The sequence below is a fragment of the Rhopilema esculentum genome, chromosome 18, assembly GCF_057945365.1.
Source record: "Rhopilema esculentum isolate cy_ngs chromosome 18, ASM5794536v1, whole genome shotgun sequence".
In the NCBI taxonomy this organism is placed as follows: Eukaryota; Metazoa; Cnidaria; class Scyphozoa; order Rhizostomeae; family Rhizostomatidae; genus Rhopilema; species Rhopilema esculentum.
This window is the reverse complement of record NC_142832.1, coordinates 490,993-509,727: the sequence shown is the minus strand read 5'-3', so window position 1 is coordinate 509,727 and position 18,735 is coordinate 490,993. Positions and strand designations below refer to the sequence as shown.

Genomic DNA, 18,735 nt, shown 5'->3' with positions numbered 1-18,735 from the left:
GCAAACCACACTGTTGAACGTCACTTACATGGAGGCTTTATAAGACAGGGCTCTATTTTCTTTTTGGGTCAGAAGATGATGAAGACTTGTGCTTTGACCTGCCTTCACTGAAAGGAAAAAACAAGCTTTTGGACAACAGCATCAATAGGGTTTTCAAAATTGAAGCAAATAAGAAAAAGTTTGAAAGAATGCATTCGGTAGCTTTTCCAAATTGAACTAATCTCTAAAGACTTTAATAGCTCAAGCAAAAAGGCTCTTTAACGAGAGGTAAAATGTGATTCCCATTCGTAGGGGAAAGAAAAAAGGGAATGAAAAAAGGATGGAGCGTAGGACGGTAGCAACAAAAAGTAAAAGCAGAAAGATAAATTGAATCTGAGGTGAATGTCAGTAAGAGAGCATTGGATTCAAAGAAATTGAGAACAGGGAAGATTGACTGAAAGGAAAAGAGAAAAACAAGGCTAGAGTTAAAAGACACTAGACTGGTCTTTGCTAAGATTAAATCCTTAGGCACTCAATATCTTCATCAATCAGGTCCTTAATGAATTTGACATCACATTCGTTTTTAAGACCAACAACTAAAGGTAAGATATCACGTATACAATCAATCTGACGTCACAAACAGTTTTGATTGCTATAAAAGGGGATGCGTACAGCAAGAGATTACTTTGTAAAGAGTATCGTTATCTAAGCGGTGTTCTTCAGCAATCTTCTACAAGTTGTGAATATAGTTGATACAAAAGATCTACGTGTATCTACGCGAGCTGTTGTTTGTGATTTGAGCGTTACTTACATCGGAAAATGATCAACATGTCGTTGAAAAGTGAAGAGAAAATGGCCGGTGGTGACTCGACTTTGGTGAAGGAGCTAATGAGCGAACTGGAGAATTCGAAGAAAGAAGCGAGCAAGCTAAAAGAACTGAACGGAGTTTTGGTGAAGTGAGTGCAAATTGTCGATTCTTCATAAAGTTTAATATCTTTTTGCTTTTTACGAAATAATTTTGCAAGTACTGAACGAGGATCTTCTTTGCCTTAATGTGAAACCTCAACTGCAAGTAAACGTTTTCTGTCGAGCATCGACAACAAAAAATTATATGAGTTCCTTTTTTTATTCCAGAAAATCCAAGGAGCGAGAGAGAGCATTCAAGTTAGAGAAGGATCAGTGCAAAATGGAGGTCAGCATGGGTTACCAATACAGTTTCTTATAAGTAAATGATACCAAAAACTTTCATTAATACTCCATGTTCCTATAGAGCTTAATGTTTTACTTTTGCTGTCTCGATAGACGATTTCCAAGGATTCTTTTAGACGAAAAATAATTTTGGATATATTTTCTAACCCTAGATAAATGATCTTAAAATGCAAATGAGTGGCTTGACGGAAGTACTAAACTATCAACAAGACATGGCGGATGAGTTGGTACAACGTGAGCCAGAGAAAGTCAAGAAATTGAAACGTCAGAAAAAGGAGTTGACTGACAAGTGTCAAGAAAAGGAGAAGCAGATAGAAGGAATGAAGAAAAGTTTACAAGAAATGAAAGTTTCCTTTGAAAGCAAGAAAACCGAAAACAAAGAAATCAAAGAGGCAATGCTGGAATTGAAAGGCGAAAACATCAAACTTCTCAGTGAAAATTCTCTACTTGAAGGTCGTCTTGAAGAGCAAGAAAATAACCTTTCCAAGAAAGAAGACGAAATTTTGGATCTCAAACATGAGATAGAAGAGCTTAAAAACAAAATGCAAAAAGACAAGACATGCATTGCTCGACAAGCATCGATCATTTCTAACCAGGAGGCAACGATCGAGCAGATGGAGGTGGATGCAGTCAAAAAGGGTCTGAGAATATGGGAGCTCAAGTATGAAATGAAGGAAGCCAACACCAAAGTGACAAAAGAAGTGGCTGAGATTACTGTAAAGAACGTCATCAGGGAAGCAGGAGACAAGGCTCAAATTTTCAATCTGGAAAACAAGAATATCTCACTCAGGTCAGAAAATGAATCTTTGGTGCAGAAAACAAAATGGCTGGAGAAATTAGTTACCGAGCTGCAGGACAATGCACAAAACATGGCAGCCACAGCTGAATCAAAGATTAGAGAAATGGCTGACGAAATTCAAGAAGCCACTACAAGGGCGAAAACTTCAGAAAAGAGGGCAAACGAGCTTGAATCATGTCTTAACGAGACTACTGAATCATTGGCAAATGCTACGGAGCAAATCGAAATCACAATACAAGAAAAAGATGCCCTTCTTGTCAGCCTGAAGGAGAAGGACCAGACTTTGAAGTGGCAGCTCCGTGAAAACAAGCAAATGAGGTATGAGATTGACATTCAAGACATGATGGTTGAAAACATGGCAGCGAGGCTTAAAAACATTGCACAGATTTGCTTTGGTACCCCAGAGCTTAATTGGGGCAGTGAAGAGAGGTTGGATCAAATGATCGAAAGAATACAAGGGATGCAGGAAACATTGGCAAAAGTGGAAGTGAAAAAGAAGCCTTTTGTTAAAAGACTTTTTAAAAGATTTCGCAGTGCAAACAGACTTTAACACATATAAGACAATGCTAACTTTCATATAGTATTTAAACTCTTTTAATTATTGTAATTGATCAAAATTTTGTTCAAAGAAGATTTTCTTGAGAAAAATCATATTTATTTACAATTCTTTCCTTTTTTCTGGATATTGTTAAGCTTCATTATTATCGCGATTGAATTAAGTTCCATTTGAGGTCATTTCTTCATCAATTTCTAACAAGGGCTATATCAGAAAAGTAATAGAAAGAAGCAAAGGTTTTTACTCAACCTGTGAGTTTGCTTTCTTAAAATCAGGTCTTGTTCATGCAAATATCCAGGAAGAAAGTCATGAGATAACAGTGGAAGATAGGATGGTTACCTCTAGGATTTTATGGGGACTGGAGCTTAGTGATCCTAAATCAATTACTAAATCAACTGTAGAAAGCCAATGAGAAATTCAGGAGCTCTGTACCTGAAAGGCCACATGAGAAGGAAAGTAACTAAACTAGACGAGGGAGATGTTGATAGAAGTTGTAATTGAATTCAAACAAGAAAAGTTTTCTTCTATATGACACAATCGTCGAAAGTGATTTGTTCTCATTTAGCTGTTCAGCTGTAGGCATTGTATAAATCTCAGTGAATGCCTTTATGAAAAAGAAGTTGAGGCACAGTGATGTGTAATCATGTGTATGTCTGCTTACCAATAATCTTAGTTAGGAATGCCAACATCACCAATTTCATTGGATGTGAAACAAATAAAGGCCTCATAAAATAAGGTTCTATTTCCCTTCTGGGTCAGAAGATGATGAAGACTTGTGCTTTCACCTGCCAGTGAAGTTTTCGCTATACCTCATTCCTTCTTTGGTAGACGGACTATTTCCTGTCAAAATGAACCCTTTTATGAGCCATTGTTAAAAAAAAAGAACATGCAAGGTTTGATTTAATTCAATTCATAAGGCAGTCATGACCATAAAGCAGAAAAGTATAGAGACCATTGCATTTACCTGGTATTACAAAATTTAGGAAATAAATTGAAGATAAAAAGCTGGAACTAGTTTTATTCCTGATTTTGTGTTGCAAGATACTACCAGGGAAACTTGGACTTAGCCTTTTCCAAGAAAAATTAAACATTCAAGAGGGAATTACTTTGAGTATTTGCATATTAACTTAACACTTAAAAATGGCTTTGAAATGAAGCAAAACAAAAACTTTAACTGCTCAAGCTTCTGTTTGACACTCAAAGGAATATTAAGTTTACATCAGAATAATTATCAAAAATTTTTGAAACTAGGAGCAAGTTTCAAACCCAACCAAGTTTTGTCAAAAGGCTGTACATGCAGTGGCCAATCGTATTTCATCAGTGCAGCCCTCAAAACTGAAGTTGGTGAGTAACCTATGTTAATGTAAATGTAAATGAATGGAGGATCAACATTATAATTTGAATCAGTTTTAATACCATCATCTTTAAACCACATATGATGTTGTGTTACAGAGAATTGCGAGATCGAGTCTTTCATGATGAGGTAAAACCTATGAAGGAAGACCGTTACAAAATAACAGAGAGTTAGATATATGCTAGTGGAAGCAAGTCGAAGCTAGGCACATGGCTTTGATAGCACTGGTTAAGATGTTTTTCCATAGGCATATGTTCCCATCATCAGCAGACCAGATTACGTTGTTTTCCCTTTGGCCTAAGCTCTTTCTTTGAGATAGAACTTTTTTAATTGGTGATCTTACTGTAGACCACAAATATGCATCTTACAATTAATTTGATGCTGGAAAAACATAAGTTTGAGCCTTGGTGTGATTATAGTATAATGATGTTGCACACAAAACAACAAATAGGCGGAGGCCTATCCAGTTTTATAAAATCAAATAACAGATTGAAATAAACAATTGAGACTTTCGACTCACCAAGCAAAAAACTTGATTGTTCTTCTTTTCTTGATATCATTTGTGACAGATCATCCAATAAATTAAACGCAGTTTTACCAGCGAGTTTCACTCCTTTCGACTTTAAAAAATATATCCGCCATCTTTTTAGGCGCCCTCATTTCGAAAATTTGACCAGGTACTTCATGTCCATTTCACGACCAATAATCGAGTGACGTGTTGTCTACCCTTGACCACAGGTGGCAAAGAAGAACAGAATAGGAGAAAATTTTCCGTATTCTTTGACAGAATCTTAGTTGGACAATTTAATGGTACATCATTGAACCAATACTATCCCTGGTTTTCCCCAATTTTTAGGGGAATCTTTTTAAAAATCGGGGCTACAAAATTCCAGTGTGCAAAAAATCGTCGACTTTGTTGTGAAGTCAAAGGCATGAGATAAAAGAGAGACTGTCTTTACCAAATGGTAACGTCTTTTTGCTACAAAAAGTATAAAAATTCAACCTCATACAAAGACTAAGAAAATTTCACATATGAATATCAAATTATCTAGATTTCTTAAACTTTCCTGTATTAATATGTTTGAACGATACCAAAAAGGGTTTTTAGGCATCTTTAAAAGTCTTTAATGAATAAAAATTTGGCAAAATCGTAGGATCGCCTTTACATTCCTGGTTATTTTGCACTTAAGTAAAAAAAATTCATCCCTAATGGTCAAAAACAGCCTAAATAGACCTCCCTTATTTGGATGGAAATTTCTTAAAATGCTCTCCAGGTGTCACTTGCATTGACAGGGCCCGCGCCACAAAGGGGGGCCAGAAGGACCATGGCCTTCCAAATTTTTCGCTAAATGAGAAATTAAAATCAGCTTGAATTATTTATATAGATAAACATTTAGATAACAAAAAATACATTGAACAAATATCAAAAAGAAAAACAGCGTGAGCAAAATGTTTGCCACAATTGGGGCTAAGATAAAACTTTCTTTACACTGCTGGTCCCTTCAGCTCAGGTCAGTGGCGCGGGCCCTACATTCTAAGGAGCAAACCATAGCTTTAAAAACTGGCTAAAACAACTGCCTTAAGCCTGGCTGCCCTCAATTTCAACCAAACTAAATGATATCCGGAAGACGCCCTAAAGTTCGGTTTTAAACTCAATTCCCGATCCTTCAGTAGCCCCGAGTTCATTCTTTTCTTTCCGAAGGTTACTCAATATTTTCTGGTATTTTCCTCTGTTGTCCTCAATCTTGTCCTCTTGGAGAGTAAACCAGAGCGGCAAAGCGCATCTTCTTCCGGTCCTAATTCCAAGAACGCCATGAATATTATCGAGTCCTCCCTTAAAGGCAACCATGCGGCCACATTTCGGTTTGACAGATGCCTAAAAATAATCAGTTCTTAAATATGGCTGCGTTTCAACATTTTCAAATATAGAAAGGGATAGTTGTAGTTAATTGTTTCCCTTTAATTATATTAATGGAAATGCATTATGACCATATCTAAAGGAAATAATTTCAATATGCTTTACTTAAAGGAGCTACGCTGAAACTGGAAATGTCTTGCAAATTGTGAAATGGTATGGGTGCTAAATCCCGACCGAATCCCCGGCTCCTCCACTGGCCTCATCCTTGGAACAGAACCTTGTTAATATTTCGGGGAAAATCCGAATCAACGCAATTAGAAATGACATAAACATTCATGGCACAATGGTCTCGAAACTGTTTTGGATCAAAGACATATAATAAAATAAAGACCAGACAAACCTGTTGTGTTCCATTCGGATGTGCAAATATAAATTCTCCACCTTCGAAACCATCGTTGAGGTACAACACTCCACTAAGAAAAACAAAAGCTGCTATCACTGACCTATACTCTAAATTGAGAATTATATTCGACACAACTGGCCTACCAACAAGATAGACATTAGCGTTGGTACACTTGTTTTAGTGAATTGCTAAGGCATTGTATGTATGTAGAAGTTTGTTCGATAAATGTCGAATACCAGGCGCCTGGTAGCGACTAAGATTGGTCCAGATCAGAACGATTATGATTGGTCCAGATCAGAACGACAATGCTTGGTCCAGATTAGAACGACTATGATTGGTCCAGATCAAAACGACAATGGTTGGTCCAGATTAGGACGACTATGATTGGTCCAGATCAGAACGACAATGGTTGGTCCAGATTAGGACGACTATGATTGGTCCATATCAAAACGTGCTTGCTGATTGACCATACAATGATCAACGAATTCATTCTCCGGATCAGAAGAGACGTGACAGAATTATTTACATGGACTAGGCACGTTAAAGTCGAGAACAACAAGAAGCAGAGAAGAGATGGAAAGGTGGTTAATTGGATCTAGTGAAACAAAAATAACATATGTTTACTAGAAGGTAGTAGACTGTCCAATGGATTTTCTACATCTGCTGTGATAATAACAACAAAAAACAGCAGACAGAAAGGACGAAAAATGACAAGGAACGCTTCAATATAAATAAAAATAATCTAAAAACAAAAATGAAAAGACCAAGTTAACTAATATTTTGCCCTAGTATGCAGAGCTTCATCAGGGTAAAGTACAAACAACATAAATTTGAATAATGCAAAAATAGGAGATATCGTGATATTTGACGATACGATGGTAAATGGCACGTGCATAGAATAAAAAGGAAGCATTAAAACCAAAAGGGATGCATCGAAAGATGTAGATGCATGGACGTAGCCTTCAAATCCTTCAGGTCCACATCAACATAAGATTTAATCCATCATCAAGGATCCATCATATGTTATCCATCAGTTTTCATCAAGTATAGTGCAGTAAATTGGCCTATTTTTTCAAAGGTTCAAAGGTTGAAAAACAAGGACTAGTGCAAACGTTTCCTCACGAAGAACAAGCCAAATTTCGCCAGTCTTAAATTTCTCCAACTTTCTTACTAAGGTCTGAGGGTTAAAATGAGAGGATCTGGAATTCATTATTGAAAATCATGACATAAACACTAGAATAAAAATTTAGGTTCCACACAACTGCAGAAAACAGTCATGGAACTGTCAGTAAAGATCAACCACATTTATCTTACATTTCATATTCCTTACTAAATCGAACATATAAGAACAATAGGTGCATCTTGTTTGGCTAGACTTAGGTTGCCATACCTGAAGTCACGCCAAGTGTAAGCTGGTGACACTTTGGGACAAGTTCCAGGTCCATCCAAACCAAGAATACAATTATCCGAATGGACCGGGTGGCTTATGTGATCACCAGCTGCAGCTAAAAGGAAAACGTCTTGACGTAAGATACAACTAAAAAGATTGAAAGTTTAATGAATGATAAATTGCAAGTTAGAATTGGGTTTACAACAATCGGATATTGTGTTAGAAGTCGGGAAAACAAGGCTGAATAGGAGGGCCAGAGGCTAACGTGAATCGCTTTCACAACAAAATAAAACATGACGTCACAAAAACGTCTTTCTTGGAGCAAGGAGAAACCAGTGAAGAATTAGCAGAACCAAAACTATTGCAAGAGAATCGACAGTCGATTAGCTTAACAGTTCATTATAAATCAACTTCAAATTGAATAAAACATTGTTTTTATCAGCAACCTTCAAATATTTACTTAATACAGTGCAAAAACAGAAGGTATTTCAAAACACGAGCCACCAATTTCGAGTTAAAGTTACCATCTCAAGGTAAATGAAAAAATCTTGTATGGAATATAAAATTAATATTCTACTAATATTCTAAACGAAAAAAAGGAGACCTTAGGAAAAATGCTGATAAATTATTTCTGACATATTGTTAAAAAATACTGAAAGGAATAAATCAGTAAAAAGAAAAAAGTATTTAATTTAAAAGTATTTGACATTATTGCAAAGTTCATCTGCAGTGGAAAATTCATCTGCGTGATACTTAAAGATTTCGAAAGAAGATCAATAAATCTGTCATTTATTACAAAACACGATTTCTTTCAAAACATGAACTGCATTTAATTCTTGCGATTTCACGACAGCTGTATTTTAAAAAACGCTATTCACTGCAAAATGACATGTAATGAAACAAACTGGTCCAGAAATGACATAAATATGAAATTACTGAAACTTACCTTCAGAATAAGCCGTTCTACAAACAAGATGGGTATATGCAATGTGTAATTTCTGCTTCAGCTCGAAGTATTGTTCTGTGAAGCTTCTCATTTTGTCACTTAGGTTTACATAGATCTCTGCCTCTTCCAGAGATATATCACCATTAACAGCTGCCTAAAATGGAACAAGTAGCATTTTAACGATGCATTTTAATAGCAACGATACAGCGTGATAACGCAAATCACGAAAGAATGTCAACAAAGTTCAAGGAAGAATCCAACTCCCATGTGTTCGAAACATAAATTTTATGCGTTATGTCGCCCGACTTCATGGCTTTATGAATATTTATTTTAAGGTTTCTTTAATACAATCTTCCTTGGATCATCAGAGAACGGCGAGGAAAAATAGAGCGAAAAGAATAACCAAAAAAACTTGACCGGATGAATTATTTTAGTCTCATATTAAAATGTCATTCAGCAAAGTTTCTAACAATTGAGCTGAATCCCTTGCAGGATTAGATGCTTGAAAACCCATATTCACAAAGCTCCAAAAATATCTAATACTAAATCGAAACTTGATACTTCATTTGACAATGTTCCACCTGGGAGCATTGCACAAGGAGCCTAACTTTACTATACTGAACTAAACAAAGTTGAAACGACCTTCAAAACATTTATTATAATTTTCAGACCAGTGGCATCAAATTGATACTGTACGAAGCAGTCACATCGATATCTTGCAACGGAGAGAAAAGCTTGACAATAGCTTGGAAAAGATTGGAAACATAACAAACAAGTATGTCATTTCTTAAGAACATCAATAGTCCAATTTCTTAAAAAAAGAAGTTGCCGGAGCTGGAGGTACGATTGCTTGTTTATATGGACAAATGACTTTATGTAGATATTGTAAACAGTATGCAATGCAAATCAACGAGAAACAGTGCAATAGTCCGGAGCATGACTGGTGGCATTAAAATAGATTTAACTTAGCAGAAATACCAAAACAGCATCTTTGATGTTGACTCCTTCAAAAGACTCCTTCTCTGTGAACGGGTGTTTTGGATCAGGATGGTTATGTTTGTACCCATCACCGAAATCTGATAGTTTCTAAAAGACAATAAAAGCATCATAAACAATAAACCCAAGGCATGGAGGATCACATACAGTGGTCCATGACCCCATTAGAGAAAACCTTGAATGAATCACCCTTAATAATTCAAAAATTGTTGAATATAGTTTCTGGTCAATGGGACTTCAAGTTCTGAAATTTAACATTCATAGTTCCAAAGTTACCAAAAAGAATAAAAATTTCTATTCATGAAACTAAATACAACGTTTTAGAATGTAGATATTTGCCTAGCTGATATAAGGGCTTTAATTAGAAGGTAGATTCTATTGACAGATGTCCCAGATTGAGAAAACAAAGCCGGGACCTAACGAGTATACAAAAAGACATCCAAAGAAGTCTTCTGATCGATTTTTGATAATTAAATGGGAAAAATCTGAAACCATGCTTTTATAAATTAACTTTAGAATAAATTTTAGTTACAGGGAATTGACAGCAAATTAGAAGAAACTTTAATGGGAATATAATCTAATTTAATTTGAATATAGATATTAAGTTTAGAATAATTACATTCTGTTTATTCCAATTAAAGATAAAGGTTTGCTGGCCTGCTGATGTATTTCCATTTGCCTCTTCTCCGCAAAAGTCATTCGCAGCTGATTTTGTCTTTATATTGACCAATTTCTACATTTATGTCAAAAATCAATTGTAAATCTTCTTTTAAACAAATATTGGTTAGATAAAATGATTATAGAAGTTGATAAATGTTTATGTATACCAATACTGTATTTATGCTTCGGACGCATCGATTCTCTAGCTCAAATGATTCATTTTTCGATCCATCAGATTAATTATCTGTACACTAACTTGAACAACTGAAGTGTGCTCATCTATTTAAACCCTTCTCTTTATCAAGGTTGGAAAAAATACCGGTTTTTTTAATTAAAATTAGATAACTTCTTAAATTTAGCATTTGCTAGAGTATATCAAATAAAATTATTCGTTGCAAATATTTCCCTCCTAAAACTATTGAACAAACTTTATTAAACATGTCTATTAAACAAAAATTTTTTATCAATTTTATGATTTGCATTATATAATTTTAAAATATTTTTAAGTAGCCCAAAAGATGTTTCATTTTCGCAATATGACAAATTACTTTTACCGGCAAAAGATATTCTTTCCAATGCTTTAGCTTTTTATGTTCTCACGTTTTATTCTTCGAAGAGTGTCAGACGAAAAGCTTAAGTATATTTCAAAATGTTTGCTTTTTTCAAAGCAATTTTTAAATCCTTTACCACAGAAAGATTGCTTTCTTTATCTTTTGTTTATAACTTATTTTTAAAGCTCGTAATTTAAAGACTAAACAATTTAAAAACAAGCTAGGAAGCAGTTTTAAAATGTTTTACTTCGGCATTGCTCTACTTAAAAGCTCTCCAACATAGTTTGCGACGCCGTAAAGCGCAATGTTTTCAACTAACACCAGTTAATCAAAGTATAAATAAAAATTAGACGCTTAGTTTGGGAAATTTGCAGGATGAGCAGGAGCATCGACAGGGTGGGGGGGGGGTGGTGGGTAGAAGGATCAAAAGCCAGGGTCCTGACGGCCAACTAAAATGTTACGCCAGACTGCTATCGTTCCTAAGAAGGGGAGCTTCCTTAGTCCTCCGGGAGTCTGAAGGACGTGGTCACGGAGGGCCTAACGTAGTGAATCATTCAGGGACCCGAGCTGCCCTAAGAAGATTCTGGCAATTCAAGAGGTCAAACGTACGTTAACAAGAGCCGACAAGATTCTGCACTCTTCCTCAGAAGCCATGTTGTCGATAACAAATCTTCCTGTGCCATTCAACTGCTTGTCTTCCATGAACAGCTTGATTCCCTTAAATTCAAATTCAAATGATTTTAGTAAGGATAGGATTTGAAAACAAACATTTATTTCGAGCATCGATAAACAACTTTAATTCTTGACTCGCATACATTTAACTAAATTGTTTCGACTAAAACTAGCTGCAGAACAAAACATAGTGTTTTCGCATGAACAAAAACGTATTTATCTCTCAAAAAGATAACCAACCGGCGGTGTGAGCGACAACGGATCATAATAACCAAAATTCGACCAGGTCAGTCAGAAAGTCAAATAAGATCCAAATGTGTCGATAGGGAATATATAAGGTTAAATTGGTTATTTTCATTGACCCATGGTGTCTGAAACTGTAACGAAGTGGGTTTTGTGCGAAATGGTAAAAACGCGCATAGAATTTGCAGTTTTGTAGTGTCATGAAAAAGGATGAAAAGACAAAGGGGACCTCAATAAAATTCTCCATCGAGAGCAGCAGAAATGGGCTATTTTTCGGTATACAGAATGGAGAAAAAGATGACGAAAATAACAAGAGAGGGTAGCCAGCCCCTTGATTTTAGGGCAAAGAGAACATCTACTAAATTATGAGCTCAAACAAAAGGTATCTGGGGAAGATTTTTCAATAAATTCAATGTGGATTCTTTCCTATAGAGTCTGACGATTCTTTCAATACATCTTCTCAGTCGCTTCAAAGATTTGTGGAAAACTACTGGTCAAGAGAAACCAAATGAAGATGCCTCGTTTCCAGTTGCTTATTTCGATCGACTCCCTGTATATCAAGAGGGAGATTTTGCCAAAGAATGTTTTTGAAATCCCCTGGAACCACCTAAATTAATTTTTTAAACAATTTATAAGGAGGTTGCCCTCTCAAAGGCTGTCTAATTATTCTTCGAGTTATGGAACAATGCGTACGGCTATACCCTTCACTCTATCATTGCCTAATGTCGTGTTATTTGATTCGCACTAGGTTTAAGTTTAAAGCAGGCCTTTATCAAACCAAAAATATCTGTTATCAGGAAGTTAAACGTAAGCCGCCAAACGAACGATTGTTTTAAAAGTTTTGTGGAGCCTTTCTACATAGAGCCCAATTCAACATCTCTTGATAATCCATCTTATTATCTTTCTTTGGCAATGTCTGCATCCACATTTTGACATTGAGGTTGGGGATAAAAAGGTATTGATTTTGCCAGCTTTTGATAACAAAGGATCGTTTATCTGAAGGAATGATACGGAAGTTAAACCTCTACCATTGGGGACCAACTTTTCTGCACTCTAAAACTTTGTCTGGGACAGAATGCTGAAATCTGTTGCTCAGGTTAACTACTGACAATTATTGATGTGAACTGTTAGTTAAATTTCAAAATAAAACGATTTTTTCTTTTTGCAGCTCATGCAACTGAATATCAAAAACAAATAAAACGCTCACCTTGAACTCACTGTGTTTTTGCCATTTTTTAGCTTTCTTAACAATATTTGACAATTTCTTTGGACTTTTCTCTTTTTCAGCCTTTTCACTACTTTTTTCATCTTTAGGTTTTCCTTCATTTTCTTGATCTTTATCGTCACTAAATATAAGATTCTCATCTTCCTCCTGCAAAAAATGTAATGAGAAATTAACTCTATACACATTATACTGAATTTCCTTATGTAATAATACCTAAAGAAACAAACATATTTACTTTTTTGATACAGGCAAATGCTAGCTGTAGCACTAGAGATAAATATCCAAGGTGTCATTTTTAATTCTAGATAACTGACAACAACAGATAATGTTAGTATCGGCAAACACTTATGCAGAGGCACCGGAAGCTTCTGGATGCGGCGGGGGCAGGTCTGGCAGAAAGGGCACCTTGGGGTGTCAAAGATTGCTGATGAAGCAGATCAGGAATTGTTGTTTAGCCAATGACAAAGCCTGGTTGTAGGTGAAAGCCCGGTAGTCTGGATCGGTGGATCGGTGGTCTGGGAGCATAGACTCTCGGAAATGAAGGCAACACCCATAATGATACATTTGAATCAAGATTACATCAAATTTTATTCTCAAAATTTCTTTTATCACAACATCAACCATCCACGGAGGCTGGACCCAATCTTACCTTACATAAAAACAAAATTTTATTTTGATGACCATCTTGATGGCCTGATATAACTTTTGGATATAACTCCTCTTAACTTACTGTTTTTATTTCTTTATTTAAAGTTGGTACAATCTGCAGCTATATTCAAGTTAAATAAAGCCAACTAAATTTAAATTACCAACGCTAAATACAATTTGAATCAAATATAACTGATGTTGCATATGTATTCCTTGTAAAGATCACAAGTATTGAACGATGAAAATTCAGAGATTTTTTCTTTAATTTTTGTAAAGTTGGTTATTGTACTTATTTTGTTTGAAACTGAGTTCCACATTTGGTTCAATCTGTTTGACAAAGATCTTGAGAGCAGAAGGTAGCATATTATTCTATTATTGTTAAAAAGGCTGTTACATACAAGATATAGATATAATTTTCGGGCTTAGTTGTGTGTAGAGCTGCCAAGAGGTTTCGGAGGCCTTGCAGCAGAATCAAAAAATTTTGGCGACCATGCCCTTTTGATTACATTAAAATTCAATTCAGAATCTTTTTGGTTATGCAGTTGGCTGCAAAGGTAAGCTGCAAAGGGACAGGAAAATTGAATTTTGGAAAAAAAAAGAGGGAAATGTGCCTACTGTGCTCCCCTCCCCAGTTCCTATGCCTTTGCTTGAATTAAAGATATCAATGATGCCTTGACTGATACATCAAACACATGCGAGCCGATGTTGGTAGCATTTGATATCTGTTCAGCATGATCATGAAAGTTAAAAAGAACTTAACAATGAAAATATTTTTGTTGGTCAAATTGCTTTGCAAATCGATTTTCAGTTCTCATCAAAATGGAAAATATTGACTTTTCTCTTGCATGTAGGTATCAAGAGATACTTGAAACCAAGATTTTATTAGCATTCAAAATATGCCCCTAGATACAAGTAGTTGAATTTTTTTTTAAATTTGTTTCTACCTAGCATCTGAAGGTAGCTTTCAGGACACAGAGAAGCTATGCATATCAAGCAGTGTCCTGGTCCTTCCTCTCTGTGTCCACACTTCATGATTCCTATGTCTGTAATTACACAGAGCTAGGGACTCTCCTTGATCTGGGTTAAATTTTTGTCATGCTAGGGATTTGGACCCTTGGGTTGGGACCCTAGCGCCTCTAACAACGGAGCCATCCTTGCACTACCTGAATGTTTTTACAAATTCACTTCATTATGCAAGAAGTAATTATTTCACAATAATTCTCTTGGCCAATTAGAGACACTGCTCAATAAATGGTTCATTCGTTCCTTTCTAGTTGCACTGACTTTCCACTTCTTTTCATCAAAGACAACAAAAATCTTGCTGGGTTTCTCTTGCTGGGTTTTTCAATTAGCCCCAATTTTGAAATAGTTGACAAATTCGGCATGATAAACTTGACAAACATTATTGACATACCAAGGCAGCAAAATCTTTATTTTCATCATCAAAAACAACATCTGGGTTTGCATAAAACTTTGCAACAGCCAAGAGTTTTTCATCAAACCTCCTTTCATCTAGCATTGTCTTAGCTCTCTGAAACAAAAACTCAGTTGATACAATGTTTAAAAGGCAAAATTTCATCACAAGAGTTTGTGGAAGTTTTGGATAACATTTCTGCAAAAATTTTAAAATATTTAAAGAATAGCAATAATTTGCTGATAGGTACGCTGATCAAACCAGAAACTTAGTAAAAATCCTAAAAGACACCTTTTCTAACGACTTTGTTGTCTTCCAAGAAATTCACAGAAAACCTCTTTATAAAAATTATAGCTTCATAAAAAGTGAAAAAAACAAAAAAGCTTTTTAACTTTTAATTAAAGATCTCCAACCAGTATGTTGATTGTCTACAATGCTTCACTGCTTGGGACAAATTTGATCACATGCACACTGTTCTATTCTTTGCAATATTCAATTTTCTTTCTCTTGATTGATCAACCAGTCATTTTCAACTTATTCAAATGGTCATAACATTAAAAAAATTATTCCACAAGAGATGATAAGTCTTTTCACGTGTTTGCTGATTGAATTCTACCTAACACTATAACATCTCAGCAAAAACCCATACCTTCCTCACTGCTACATCTGACGCATCTAAATTCAGTGCTTTCAGATAATACTTGAAGTTTTCAATCATTATTGGGTCTTCTGGTTGAAAAAGCAAGTATGTTTTTGCATTCTCAGCTGCCTCTTTTACTTTTCCCTCTAAAGATTTTAAAAATATTTATAACCATATATGTAATAACACAAGATTTTTGTTCACATATCTACATATCTTTTATCTATATATAATAACACAAGATATCTTTTGCAATAAAATAGAATGCAAATGCATATAAACAACTTTTTAATTAAAACAGAAGATTTCGACATCAGTCATTCAATAACATTGGCAACTGGCTGCAAAAAAGTTAGGTATAAATATGAATGTGACTGTAAATATGCTTTGATTTAAGACCTTTCAATATTTTGCTAGATCAAATGAGCATCTGGTACAAAAATTGGATAAGATCAATGGTACTGAAAGAAAGCAATAATAAACAAGGCAACAATAATGAAATATAAGCTTAAAAGATGCTTACTTTCATGATAACAAAACTGCAAATAATGGTAGTGATTTTCAATGTATTTATCAAACTTTGCCCCTCGCACGAATGATAGCTCATCACGGCATGCCAATCTGCACTGAACAACTGCAATGTAATGCTGGAAGAATCCAACAGAGAATGAGGCCTGGTGTTTTTCATGCTGGAAGTCACACAAGGCAAGGCATTTCTTGTGGGCCTTGTAAAATTCATCCAGTGCTTCTTCAAAACTTTGTATGCATTCAGGGAACTTTCCTTCTTCATACTCTTTGTCACCTTGATGGTAAAGCTCAGCAAAACGCTGCCTTTCCATTGAATGTATGTTATCGATGCTCACATTGTACTTTGCTCCTGCAAACATATGCAGGTTTTTTAGCATGACACTGTCTGCTGGATGTCTCTCCACGTAAGTGAGTGCAGCGGAGGCTGCATTTTTGTAGTCCTTTAGCTGGTGATTCAAAATTAAAAAAAACTTAAAATACAGCAATTCTTATATGAGCTTGTGCTGAAAATTAAGCAGATTAAAATCTAAATCTCCAAAAAAAATTTAAGAAATGCTATAATCTTTAAACATTTTAATTTTTGACATGTTGAATCCACCAAAAAATAGTGCGTGTGTATAAAAACAAACAAATTTATTTGCTTGCAGTTATAACGGCATAATAACATTTCATTTTTATTTAAAAATTAAAAACAAGTTACAGAAAGTAGACCTTAGGAAACCAAAGGCAACGAAGAAAATGAAATTCTTTGCTAATCTAAGTTGCATGAAGCTTAATGAATAGGTGAATAGCTTAATGAAATTTCAATAGCTGGTCATTTTTAAAGACAAAAAATGGCATATTAATACGAAAAAATGAGGAAACAATAGATCCATTCAAGGTAAGGTACTTAATTTGATGAAATATCGCAAAATAGATCTTTATTACCTTGAAATATGAATACTGCAGATAATTATAAGGTTCTCTTTTATCAAAAGCATCCCTTATGTATTTTGCTATAGGGGCACGTCTACCCATGAACTTTTCTTGGCACAGATCTGCACATCTCCTAACGCGTATTACATAGTATAGCACCAAGATACCTCCATCAAACTTTCCTCTTCTCAGTATTTCACTTTTATCGACTTTCTCTTTACAGTTAATGTTGCAGTTTGCCCTGACCTCACGTTCATGTCTGTAATCGGCCAAAGCCAGTTGCAGAGATCGAATGGCTGCCGTCCAAGATTCATTCGAGTACAACTGCACTGCATCACTGTACAGTTCGTCAAACGTTGCTGCGGGCTGTGTATACCTTAAATCTATGTCTTCGATGCCTGCAAAGACTTGTAAATTTAGGCAGAAGAGGAGAAATACAACGCAAGGCACCATCTTGTCCCCACACAAACTTTAATTACGTTATTCTCCTGAGGGCCTGACCTACAGGGGATATCATGTAGGTGCATTACTTGCAGTTGATTGGATGATTAATTGGCGCGATCGTCAAAATTACCGGAAATGGCTGCGAAATCATTGTGAGGAGATTCCCGCTTCTCTAATTTGATTGGTAAAGCCGTTTCCTACCCATCCGGCTTCAATGAATTTTACGCTCGCTGGTGCGTGTGCGCAGGATGTAGTAACCGCGCGACAAACCAAACTATTACAGTAATCCACGAATCCACCAGACACTTGGATATCAATTAACAAAACGGAACGGTCAATTTGTATCCATTGATATTGGTGACATCAGTTCCCTTGAAAATCATGCTGCATTCCACGCACGACCTTTCTAGAATGGTATTGATAACTTTAAAAGGAAACTTTCTACATTTAATCAAGATCAATCTTTTTATTTTAATTTAGCGAAGCAGAAGACCCGCGAAAATAATCATATTATTGATTCTACGCCTGATTTTAAATCCTTAGGTCAACTTTGGTTTATGCTGATTTCCACCAATAAATCATTTTTACAGAGCCATTTTTGAGTTCTGTATATCCAAAAAGTTGTTTACTTTCCTTTATTGCCTATATATCATAGCCTGTTGTTCTTGTTTTATATCCAACAGTTCAATACTATGTACTAGTAAGATAATTGATGCTAGTTGGAGACCCTTAAAGTTGCAAATTATCGTGGCAGATCGTTTAGCTAGATTCCTTCCCATCTTCTTCTCAACCAATTTCTATTTTTTTCGTCTATTTAGCTACTAACCGATTCATTTAAATCTAGCTAGTCAGTATTTTAAAATGTTGGAATTTTACGCACAAGTGTTGCGTCCGCATCCATTCAAATCCAGTCCGTTCTCACTCTTTTAACTGCAGCAAGAATTGTTGTATCCTCTCTATGACTGCTTTATCTTTGTGGAAAGGAGAACCTTACATGGTAAAGGGGTAACTTTGCAACTTTATAGCTTAAAGAATAATTGGAATTACCTAATGAAAGAGCTTTATCATACCACACTCAAAGGAAACCAGTGACAAAATAGTTTTTGTTGAAACTACTTTTGCATTTTCAGACTATTAAGAACCTGTGAAAGGCCTTGTCCCGGAAAAGATTTACAAGACTACACGTGCCTTTTTCAGATATCAGAAACGTTTTCATTGAAAGAAGCAAAATTACCAAATAACAGAACCTTCTGGGTTTTAACGATAAAAACAACACCGTTGGAGCCCTTATAAGCTCCGCTCCTC

At 35.5% G+C, this 18,735-nt stretch overlaps 2 protein-coding genes across 3 annotated transcripts; one reads left to right on the top strand and one right to left on the bottom strand.

Moving 5' to 3' along the window:
- Positions 1–334: 334 nt before the first annotated feature.
- Positions 335–3,378, top strand: LOC148958041 (uncharacterized). The gene is made up of 2 exons (XM_089113744.1): positions 335–935; positions 1,114–3,378. Exon 2 carries the CDS (start codon positions 1,356–1,358, stop codon positions 2,535–2,537), a length of 1,182 nt encoding a protein of 393 aa, XP_088969870.1. The 5' UTR covers positions 335–935; positions 1,114–1,355; the 3' UTR covers positions 2,538–3,378.
- Positions 3,379–4,851: 1,473 nt separating this feature from the next.
- Positions 4,852–17,495, bottom strand: LOC135681045 (prolyl 3-hydroxylase 2). Of its 2 annotated transcripts, XM_065195312.2 has the most exons (12): positions 16,999–17,495; positions 16,067–16,517; positions 15,553–15,689; positions 14,904–15,020; positions 12,824–12,988; positions 11,311–11,418; positions 10,110–10,223; positions 9,473–9,580; positions 8,495–8,648; positions 7,549–7,663; positions 6,156–6,228; positions 4,852–5,773 (listed from the first exon to the last, which is right to left on the bottom strand). In XM_065195312.2, exons 1-12 carry the CDS (start codon positions 17,437–17,439, stop codon positions 5,531–5,533), a joined length of 2,226 nt encoding a protein of 741 aa, XP_065051384.2. In that variant the 5' UTR covers positions 17,440–17,495; the 3' UTR covers positions 4,852–5,530. The 2 variants fall into 2 exon arrangements, with proteins under 2 accessions (XP_065051384.2, XP_065051385.2); XM_065195313.2 differs by lacking the exon at positions 10,110–10,223 and having other exon boundaries at positions 16,999–17,493.
- Between the last annotated feature and the right edge of the window lie 1,240 nt (positions 17,496–18,735).